At 43.0% G+C, this 12,037-nt stretch overlaps 1 protein-coding gene across 3 annotated transcripts in view; it reads left to right on the top strand.

The window, feature by feature from the left end:
* The window catches only part of fsip1 (fibrous sheath interacting protein 1), a 43,270-nt gene that overhangs the window by 15,802 nt on the left and 15,431 nt on the right, over positions 1-12,037 (top strand). For all 3 annotated transcript variants that reach the window (XM_048227257.1, XM_048227258.1, XM_048227259.1), the window contains exon 10: positions 7,975-8,124. In XM_048227257.1, coding sequence (XP_048083214.1) covers positions 7,975-8,124 — 150 coding nt within the window. The remainder of the gene's footprint in view (positions 1-7,974; positions 8,125-12,037) is intronic.

Genomic DNA, 12,037 nt, shown 5'->3' with positions numbered 1-12,037 from the left:
TACAGAGGAGGGGCTGATTTTATCTGAATTAAAACTGTTTGTGGATGTATACTTGAATTAGTTCAACACACACATGTGTCTCTCATATATATAGTTATTTTATCAAAACAGCATGCAAAGGGGAGAGAACCCACTCCACTCAAAAAAAGGAAGAAAATTAGGTCAAAAATATTTTTTCCAAGTCGCTGGAGTTTCTCTTTCCTGTGCACCATGATCTATGTCTGTCACGTTGTTGACTTGGGGTGATTTACATTGTTAGGCCATCCTCCACACTGTGACGGAGCTGGACAGGAAGTGATCGCATCCCCCTGGTGCCTCTTTGAGCTCTGGCACCAAAAACAGCTTGGCTGGTGCCTCCAGCACGCCACAGCTATGGCCACGGCCACTGCTTCCCGTCCATATCTCCTTTACAAGCTGTATCTAATCAATAAAAAAAGAACCTAACGTCACCATCAGAGATTGCTAACAGCTGGACAATGTAGGTCACACACGCATGGCTAGTTTTGACCATGGTGCCACTTGTATAGATTTCAAGGGGTAGAGTTGGGAAGAATCAATGGGCCATACTAGTGCGTTTTCAGTCCCAAATGCTTTTGATAAGTATTAAGTAGAAAGGTTGTTATAGTCGCTAATGTTGTGTTTGATGCATCAGTCTTTGGCAAAGAGCCTAGAGAGGGTGTATATGGGTGAATGCACTAGAGGTGAACAGGGGGTCCAGCCTTATAGAGGCTGTAGGGTTTTACCTGCATGAGCAGTATACTCATGACTTTATGTGTGCACACTTGAAACAGTGCTCAATTTCACAAACCAAGACGAGTCCGATTATCAAACTCACAGTGCAGTGGCACATTTAGCAGTCTCTGCTAGAGACAATTTTTTAAAGCAGTTAAGAATACAATCATTCCTTGGCAACTATAAATTGTCACATTTTATGAGCAGATGGTAACCTTATCAACAGCCATGGAAACAATAGTGTGTGTGTGTGTGTGTGTGATATATTTTGGGTAGTATCTCCACCATACGGTTTAGATCTGTAAAAGAACAGACATGCTGATCCAGACCACCCTCAGTCCCAGGAACGGGACTACAAGGTCCAGATGACCCATGAGTTTATCTTCTAATACCTCAAGAATGTGCTGCAATCAGGACATCATCTGTGAGTGATCCAACCTGGCCTTGTAAAATATTAACTTTTGTGTTCTGTGAGAACAAAAAGGAAAAAAATATAGAGAAAACCAAAAGAAACAGAACCAATAGGTTTCTGTTGTGCTCTGATCATCCCACCCCACAGTTTTCTCAGAAACATCTGGACAGTTTGTGATGTCTACTCTGAGTTTCGCCTCAGAAACGACTGCAGTGAATTAAGGTTTGCTGACCTTGATGGGGTATTATCTTATAGCTTATGCTGCCCGGTGACCATTTAGGTGTTAGGGGGAATAGGCTCATGCAGGTGTTGATTTGAGAAAGCCAAGGAATGGTTCTCACACTCTTCTTTTAGAAGCTGTGAAAGGCTCAGAGCAGGCCGCAGGTTGGCCCGTGAGCCAGGGCTGTGGGCCTGGGGACTGAGCTCGAGCTCCGGCCTGGGAGGGCGTTAGCCTGCTGGGCTATGAGCCAGAGGACTGCAGAGAGAGCGAGAGATCCTGAACTCCGGTGCTGCAGTGCGGTCCACCACAGAGCTTTAATAGCACCGCGAGCTGTGGGGCTGCTTGTGGAGAGGGCCTGGCCAAGGTCCACGGTCCACGTGGCACTAACCGAGAGAGAGCAGGAGAGAAAATAAAGAGAAGAGAAAGTGAGAGAGAAAGATAGAGAGAGAAAGATAGAGAGCTGGAAGAAGGTTGCAGGGAAGCTTAATGACGGATGGACTGGCTCACTTATAGGCTGACTCACTCAGCTCTCTCTCTCTCTCTCTCTCTCTTTCTTTCTCTCTCACTTTTCATTTTGCTTGTACAGTATGTCTTGTTTTTAGGCATGTCTAAATGTTTGTGTTTGGTAAACCAGTAACTTCAAATATTTCAAGGGCAATTCCACCAAAACTGTCACTTCCATAACGCCAACACAATACCATGGTATGGTATGATGTGAATGATGATTACTTGAAATCTGAGCATTCACTCTTCTTGGTTGTATAACTTACATGAAAAACTTTTCACATAATTATTGACAACAACAATTTCAACAAAATTTTGCTGCTCTTATTTTTTCATTATTATTATACAAATACCATGGCTTTTAGTTGCCATTATGGACGTGACAGTTTTGCGTGGAATTGCCCAGAGCTAGATTTTGAACTGGATTGGATTGGAGTAGGATTTGTTCCAATAAACCAAACCTAAAATGCTTAAAATCAAAGTCTCTCTTTCTCTGTCTTCTTTAGCCAGGACCCAGCGGTAAAAAGGGCCACTCTTGCACGTGCATCAGTATAGCTGTATGTAGTCCAACATCTATACTGCATCTAAATTTTCCCTGTTGTGCTCAGTGACTTTCCGACAAAACCAACACCCTCTATGTTTAGCCTGACGTTGACCACTTTAAAGCAGAAACAAGTAATGGCTCCTACGGTTATGCACGGCACTGCCACAGACTGGAAATGTAGAATAGATGCATAAATGTAGTGTTTCTTCTGCTCTCTAGCCACGGATTTCCCCTTTGCTAAAGATAGCCTAGATAATCTACTTCTGTGTGGGACACTGTATGTATTTGGATACCAATGCATATCCTCATTGAAGTCTATCAGAACATTTCAAATCCAATGCAAGTGCTCTCCAGGAATCCTGGAAGAAAATGGACTGATTGACAAACAGACATGCAAACATACCCGTGTGTGAGTGAGAACACGGTGGTGGGCAACATACACTCATGTTGGACATTGGTTGAGTACTAGCCTCTTCTTGACTTCATAATACAGATACATATACAGAGTGTTTAGCCTCGTAAACCATACTCTTGAATAAGCTCCTCTTCGGCAAAGAATCTGGCCTGGCTTCATTGGCAAACTTCTTCTTCCTGGTGGATGGACACTTGTTTGAAGTTTAAAATCATTGGAGTTCCTTTGAACCGAGTTAGTGAGTTCACTAACAACAGGCCTTTCGTCATACAGAGAAGTTTCTCTGCACCACCAAGCAAGCTAGCATCAGAGCCTGTCTACAGAGAACCTGTTCATTCCCTATTAAGCCCCATTGTAGCAAATTTGGTTGCATTCCACTTTGGTTGCATGAGTTCCACTAGGGATGATCGTGGGTGACGAGAGCAAAATGAATGGAAGTCTAGTAAAAGTATATATACTCTTTTGATCCCGTGAGGGAAATTTGGTCTCTGCATTTATCCCAATCCGTGACTTAGTGAAACACACTCAGCACACAGTGAACACACAGTGAGGTGAAGCACACACTAATCCCGGCGCAGTGAGCTGCCTGCAACAACAGCGGCGCTCGGGGAGCAGTGAGGGGTTAGGTGCCTTGCTCAAGGGCACTTCAGCCGTGCCTACTGGTCGGGGTTGGAACCGGCAACCCTCCGGTTCCAGGTCCGAAGCGCTAACCAGTAGGCCACGGCTGCCCCAATGTCTATTAGCTGTCTGTGGAGCTAGACAGCTAAATTTGTCTCTTTCACCTGATTGTTGTTGAAAAATGGCAGATTTTATTGTTGTTTCTGCAAGTTCAATATGGATTATAGGTCGAAAGTTGAATGAACGAGTACTTATGTCCTTTTCGATTTCTTGCAGGTTGGGTCGTAGTTGCCCATAACACGCTAGCATTCTGCTAATGAATGACGTCATTGACATTTTTGAAAGGCTTTTTAGAACAAATAAGCACCTTTAAAAATAATACTCAGCAGTGTGTATTATCTTTGCCTCCCCCTTCGATCACGTCATCCTTTTAAAAAGATGATGAAGTTGCTTTGTAGGGCCCAATGTTAAAGTGGTTCTCATCCTATTTGAGTGACAGAACTTTCATCCTCTGCTCTTATTAAGTGTGGTGTCCCCCAAGGTTAAATTTTAGGCCCTCTTTTATTTTCAGTGTATGCTCCATTACTCCCCCTCAGCACCATCTTAAAAAAAATACAGATTTCAATGTCATTGTTATGCTGACGCATACTTTTTTTGGAGGTCGGGTCCTCCGAGTTTACGGCCGGCATGAAGGCACTATTATTTCCACATGAAGTGAAGTGAAATGAACGATAACATTATTTCTGGGAAAAATGTTTTTCCCATGCGCATGAACACACCGTCAGTACTGAAGCGAAAATAAATTGAACGAAAGTACGTAGACAGCAAAGCCAGGCTACACAGTGTTAGCATGCAGAGGGATACTGTGTCTAAGTTTGCCGTGTGTGTGTGTGTGTGTGTGTGTGTGTGTGTGTGTGTGTGTGTGTGTGTGTGTGTGTGTGTGTGTGTGTGTGTGTGTGTGTGTGTCCTGTTCAATTCTAATGAAAGTTTTTGGCTGACCTAAATTGGTGCTGTGTGGTTTTAGCTGTTAGCTTGTCATCGACTGGCAAGCTGATGAAGTGATCAATGCGAAATCCCACAGAGGACCAGCAGTAAACTGAACATTTGTCCTCAGTAATACTTTCACCGGGGCTGTATGGTGCGATGCCATTCTTTTTTGTCTTGTAAACTGTTATTTTAACCTGATTCTGAGTACCCCCTGGCTAGCCCTCTAGCTGAAGAAGCCTTGTAAATCTGAGCGCATACCAAAAGTTTGCTACATCATGACTATCTTGAGACTAGCACTCTTCATGAGACAGAGCATTCAGAAGACAGGATGAAGTAGAGCTAGCACAAATTTGACCTAATTATGTTTTTTCTTTTTTTTTTTTGGTTCGGTCCGGTGAATGTATTTGCTGCTGTGACTGAGGCAATAAAGACCCGGCTGTTGTTTCTGGCAAAGAGAGAGACAGCTGGGACCCACATTGGATCAGTCCATTTTTCTTCTTCCGCTCTTTTTCTTTGATTAAATAAAAAAAAACCTTACTGCAATTCCCAACCCTGAAAACTCTGAAAGCACAAAGCAGAGAATGCTGTTAACCTAAAGGCCTACTCTGAACCTAATTTCTTGTGAGGTAAGTGTCCGACCAGACTGTGTACAAGTAATTGAAAAAGGTGTTTTTGGACAAGCTGCATGTTAAGAGAGGAATGGTCAGTCGATACCTCATATTATATTCCATCTGTATGGTGAAAAACTTGTTGCCTGGTTTCCCAAAGGTGTTTCAAGATTACATTACATCTGCTTGTTAAATGGCTCAGAATTGCATTTCACGTAAATGCTCTAGTTGTAAGGATTTGTATGATTGGATATTGGCCTGTCCTTGGTAGGGAGTCCTCCGTTAAAGCACATCAAATGTGTCGGAAACAGAAGGCCAAGAATTTGTGTCTGTGACATCACTTAGAAGCTGCCCTGGTTTGTACCAAGATCATCTTTGCCGGTGTTTTTGTACCCCGTGTAAGAGAGACTAATATGTTTTGACGTTTGACATCTCAAACAAAGTTATTGGTGTTGGTCTTGGCTCTCCTGGATCAGCTGACCTACTTTTTTGCGTATTGAAATGATTTTAAAGAGTTTGACTGCGTGCTGAGTGAAGGCGCAATTCAGTGGTTTGCTGGCTCATGTTCAGACAATCAGGAGTGGCAGACCCCCTTTGCCGCACATTTTGAAGTGCTCTTATGTTTCAGTTATCACACTTTCAAATTCTAACTTAATAAAAATCAGATACCAGGCCATGGATCCGTGGGGTAGAGCGAGTAATAGAGATCACTTGGTTTGCAATCTATTTAGTTCAAGGCCTGACATCTCTTTTCCTCCTTCTACTACAAAGAATTTCAGCACAGAGTATGAGATAACAGCATGAAAGTGCCATCCTCACACTCAAAGAACTAGGACAATGCATGAACCACACTAATAGAACTGCTGCATAGAACAACCTGGTAATGCTTAACAGATGCATTGTGAAGGTCATTTTAGTTATGAAGACATGATATGAGAAAGCGATTGTTTGTTTACCGTCTTCCACTCTGCCACAGAATTAAGTTGTAACCAGGAGCTAAAACGGACTGTAGTCTCAATATGAAAAATATTATCATTTTTCAAAGACATGTAATTAGTGGTGTGAAGATGGTAGTAAAGTGAGACTGCTGCATTTATTTTTCTCTCTTTTTAACACTGTGCTTTCTCCCTTAAGTAAACCGCTGCAACACGATCTTACGTGAGACTTTGGAAAGTTGGACTGCAACTGAAATCTGGCCTTGACTGACATGACTTGAAATGAAGTTTTAAATGTAGCTTGTCAACACTGCCTCTGGCCATGTGAATGCTTTTATGGGCAAGGTGGCACAGTGGTGAGGGAACATAGATTTCTGTGTATTCACATTTATGTTGGGTTGTCAGAGTGATTGTTTTACCTGTTTTAGACTGTGTGTGTGTGTGTGTGTTTGTTAGCATGCAGTTTTAAGACAGCAACCAACCAAACTTTTTTATCATCCACTCACTCAAGACACTGGTTGAACATTAACATAAATTTGCCATCCAGACCACAACCTGCAAGCCTGCAATCTCCTCACATCAAAAAAAGAGGAAAAAAACACTGTTTATCCTTATTGGAGAATTGCCAGAAAATGAGCAAATCCTTTAAAAAAAAAAAAAGAAAAAACGACACAAAGCGTTAGGCCAAGAACAGAGAGCAGTTTCGGCCACCACGGCTCCAGCACAGACAAACACACAACCTGGATGGACAGGGGTCAGCCAACAAGCACATGAAAAGAAGGCAAAACAAAGCTCTCTCGTTCTCTCCCATTCCCACTCATTCTCTCCCTCTGTCTGCCATAGCCTGCAGCATCAGTAGCCTCCAGGCTTGTGTGGAAACAGGTTATGAGGGGAGAAAATGAAGGTGAGCAGACAAAGAGTCTGACTGGGGCTTTGATCTACATGGAATTAGGAGAGGCTCCTGTCTTTGGCTTTGGGCTACTTGAGAGATGGAGGGAGAGATGGGAGTGAAAAAGTGAGGGTGAGTAGGGATTAAGAGAGAGAGTAGAGAGGATAAAAATAGGAGTGACCAAGAGAGTGAGAAGAACATACACAGTAGAGGAGAAAGCAAGGAGGGAAACAAAGTGAGTGAGAGAGAAAGAAACAGAAGATACTGGAAAAGAGTAAGAAAGTTGTGCCTTCAGACATGATTCACCTCTCTCCCCCTGACCCACATACACCAGAACATTTGGCTTGGATACTGGCCACTGGCCAGTTCTCTCAGTCTATGTGACACTACGTCAGCCCCTACACGTGCACACACACACACACACATACCACTCGGTACATCTTCCAGAGGTCATCCTCCATTACAGTACATGCGGATACCATAAAGTTCTTATTTATCTGAGGCCCAGCTTGAGTCTGTGCTTTTAGGCCCCTCGTGCCCCCCCACACACACACACACCAGGCCAAACGGGAGGATGTGACGGAGCAGCGGCAAGGCATGTGTGGGACACAGATGAGATGAGAGACGCTGGAGCTGTCAGCAGATGCTTTAATGACTGTTTTCATTGGTGTGTGTGTGTGGGGGGGGGGGGGTTTGGATTCGCATCATTCAATTGGCATAATTACACCATGCAGGGCTTCTTTACATATGATGGAGTCCTTGAGCAAGGCACTTAACTCCAAGTTGCTCTGGGGACAATGGCCCTTGTAATATAATTGTCGCTTTGGATAGAAGCGTATATGCTAAAGGAATAAATGTAAATGTAATTGTGAATATTGGAGAGGATGTATAGGATGTATCTGAGTGAGCTTTATGCTTGCTTTGTCTGGCTGCGTCTGGATGTGTGTGTGTGTTTAAAAGTGGTGTTGGCTTTTCTGTGTGTGTATTGGTACAAGTGTATGCAGTATATCTTAGTGTATTCTTTATGTTAGCTGTGTCTATGTGTGTGCACGTGAGTATGTGTGTGAGCTGTGTGAATTCCTGACACACACACAGTGCTCTTGTCCATGTCAGGTCATGGAGGTGGGGCTGTCGTTGGCGGCGGAGGAAACTCCTCTCGGGGAGAGGGCCCTGCGGGCCATGAGGGAGACCAGAGAGCAGGAGGCGCGTCTGAGGGACATCCAGCAACAGCTGGACGCCATGGAGCGCAGCCAGACTGAGAGTGTGAGTCTGCAGTCACCCAGCATGGGAAACACTACAACACACACACACATACACATACACACACGGGACTTTACAGAGGCACACAGTTTATGTGCATGTGTTATTATATAACTGTACCTACATACATACATACATACATACAGCTTGTGTACATTGTGGACTAAATCTCCATTGTACAATGTATATAATATCATTCCAAAATTCCATGCAAAAAGTGAAAGCATCAGGGGCCTCATGTACAAAGACTTGTGTGGATTTCATTCTAAAACATTGCGTACGTGCAAACCTGAAAAGTAGCGGCAGCATTCCACGCAGCTTTTCTTTGTACATCCCAATTAACGTGAAATGAAGCGTACATGCACGAGCATTACACTCCACCCTCTCTCCTCCCTCAGTCACACTCATTTTAATATGCTAACTAGAAGGCCACTTCTCAAAGATCAAAAAACTCAAAGATCGTAATTCTTGATTTCGCTTACAAACTGACGGTTTTATGCGTTCACTAAACAAAGATTATGGAAATTAAACACCACTTTTCCATCAAAAAGCTTGTTGTAAAAGGCATAACTTGTTAGATTTAAGAACTAGGTTCGCTAGCTCTGTGTGTTATGAGTCCCATAGAACAACACTGCCATCTACTGGATTAGAAAGTGTCAGCAGGCTACTTGTGGATCTGGGTGGCTTCTCTGCCGCAAAGATTGTCTCAAAAACATGTGTGCTGATCCACAAATGCGAAAACGAAAACTGCGTGTGCTGGTGATCCACAAATGCAAAATTAGATTTCACAAAGGCAATTTTCAGTTTTACAATTTACAAATACACATCTACAATTGTGAAAACAAATTTACAAGTTACAAATATGATTTTTTTCACGTGTGGATTTGTGCGACTTTCATGCGAAGAACGTCTCAAAAACACTTAACTTTGGAAAGCGAAGAATGCGTGTGCTGGTGATCCACAGAATCACATTTCACAAATGAAATTTTCGGTTTTACAAATGTTGACATCAAGCCCCGCCCACATCCAACTCAGCCATGTTTTCTTTGCCTACGTCACTCCCCATACGCTTTGGCTGTTTACTACCGACAGCCCGGTAGCGAATTATATAGTATATTGTTTCATATTAGATGATAGAAACTGATGATTTAGGCTAAGCACAAATTACATTTCATGCAACAACAGTGAATTTTTCATGTAGCCTAGGCTAGTTACTGTAATTGGGTTCGTGTACTTCATTTGATTTCTGTAATTGGTCATTTTAAATATTGATGAGAATGTGTTCAAATGGAAAACGAGACATATTTGATTTAATTTAGCCCGCAAAAGTATAATGGTGTGTTGTTTCATTATCATGGACTATCGGCTGAACAGCAAGAATTCTCCATTACAACCAAATGTAGCCTACAAAGGGGCGATTTTGCTGGTCAGGTGAACCAGAAGCATGTATTGTGTAACGTTAACCGGATAGATCAAGGTAGACATATCCTCATCTCAAATATGGCTAGCCTACTGCCCAGATAGCAAGCAGATATCGGACCACCGGTAGATAGCTACTTGTCGGCAACCCGCGATGGTAACGTTAGGCCACCGGCAGTCTGCCGTATAAATTAATAAAGAAAAGGTTGTCAAAGCTGCGGCTCGTTTGCCCAGCGGACCGCTGTAGAACCGATGTGGAAAAACTCAGCGGTCCGCCGGCGCCAGCGAAACCGGTGGGCCGCCGCCAGCCTCTTGCCATCTGGGTGGTTAACTTTGCTGGCTAGCTAGCCAGCTAGCTAGTTCCTATCTGACGAACAAGTAGTGTGACAACGGCGTTCTTATGGAAACTGTTGGTGCTGTTGCGAGTTGTTGCACTGGTTTGAATCCACAGTTTACGTGTTGAATTACACAATAAAACGTGTTTTGCAGTAAGTTGCTGGTTTGTAGAATGTAGCAGCTCGCTCAGTCTTGTTGCGAGTCCTGGCTCTCTCTCTGCTGAGTGCTGACTGCCTCCCTGGCTCCCTCCCCGTTTTAAACTGCGTGACGTAATACAAAAAAACATGGCTGACTTGGATGTGGGCTGGGCTTGATGTCAAGCCCCGCCTTCAGCGAGATGCTCCTCAATAAAAGGCCTAGACTCGCGATCACCTAATGTTGTTGCGCTGCATTGCCTCTAAGTGTCGCCAACTGACGATACACATTGGAAATGTGCGTACGCCAGACATGAAGTTTGCGTGGAGGACCGCACATTCTCACGTTCAAGTCAGTCTTCGTACATCCAGACGTGAGCGTGAGAAGTGGCGTAGGCGAGGTGGGGGGAGAATGGGACGCGAGAGAATGGAGGAGTGGATTAGTTTACCTTACGAGTAGGGCTGGGCCCTACTACGACTACGACCGATATATTTTTGAAAACGATATGTAGTTGAGACAATATCGTAATACCGGTATTATGTCAAATAATGGGCCATTTTATCAAAGCCACTTGCTCTTCTGTGTTCAGACCATTCAGATAGCCGCAGCTCTGCTCAAATGTGCTCCTGCGTATGCACGTTCTCCCTTGCAGCACTACAAACTTTCAAACATGACGGACACTGAGTCAGATTTTGTTTACCTTGATCAGAGGTTGGTGCTGATGCCTATTCCGTCGGCACATCAACGGCTAGACCGAGAATTCTCGTTGTGAAATCAAAATTCCACTGGAGCTCCAAACGGTTTTTTACACGCAGATTTAACACTGTTTACAGCTCTTCGACTCAAGGTAAAATGTCATGTTTGGTACATAGCCTAGCTAATTTAAATACACTGATGAATGCTTGAGTTTAGCGATATACAGTAGCAGATCTAAAGTCCTCAGGGAGACAACCTACACGCTGATTTTATTAAGAGGATATGCACATGGCGACTCGCGAGCAGTTAGGGGCATCATTTTTTATGATTCCTGAAACCCCATTCAATCGTGCATAGGGATTTTTCTTACCGGAACATGCAAAAATGAACGCATACAAAACGATGGTAGCGTCTATCACACTCTTGATGAGTGACTCAGTTACGTTGTTTAAGTAGCCTAATTGTTTAAAACTATTTTTGTTGTTGATAGCAACATGTCTAGGCCATCATAGGCTACATTTGCTTGTCATCTAGGCCCTATCAAACCCTCACGGGTAAAAAAACTGCATTGTGTGACAAAACTGCAGGTTTTTCAATATTTTTGTGCCCAAAATATTGCATTGTGCAGTACAATGTAGGCCTGCGTTGTCAGTCAGGGTCAACTTTTGGTCTTTTGTTATTTGCACAGCTTTATCAGAGCAACTGTAGCCTATGCCTATTGTAGGCCTATGTTATTGTTTACACTTTTTTGCACAGCTGTGTTAGAGCAGTCTGAAATCATTATAATTAAAGCTGGTTGAGTGAATACGAAACACTTAGCTCTTTCTGTTTAAAATATCGATATATATATCATATATCGCCAATCAGCTCCAAAATATATTGGGATATCAGTTTTGGTCCATATCGCCCAGCCCTACTTAGTCCTTGTGCAGTTAAATATTTACAAACAGGTATGTGCTGTGTAGCATACTTTTTTCTTATTTGCACAGCTCTATCTGTATGCCAATTGGTTTATTATATTGGCTTTTAACGGTAGCCTATGTTTTGTGTTACCTTTATTGTAAAGCTGTAGGCCTGTGTTGCCAATCAGGGTCGACTGAATATTGTTATTTGCACAGCCCTCAGAGCAACTGTATGCCTATTGGTATATGTTATTGTTTACACCTTTTTGCACAGCTCTGTTAGAGCAGTCTGAAATGAATATAATTAAAACCGGCTGTGTTATCATAATTGTTGTGTTGAGTGAATATATGAAGCACTTCGCTTTTTCTGTTTGAAATATCAATATCGTATCGATATCGTATATCGCCAATCAGCCCCAAAATATTGG

Source organism: Alosa alosa, chromosome 19 (genome assembly GCF_017589495.1).
Source record: "Alosa alosa isolate M-15738 ecotype Scorff River chromosome 19, AALO_Geno_1.1, whole genome shotgun sequence".
NCBI lineage: Eukaryota > Metazoa > Chordata > Actinopteri > Clupeiformes > Clupeidae > Alosa > Alosa alosa.
Note: the sequence above shows the minus strand (reverse complement) of the source record. Positions and strands in the feature narration are given on the sequence as shown.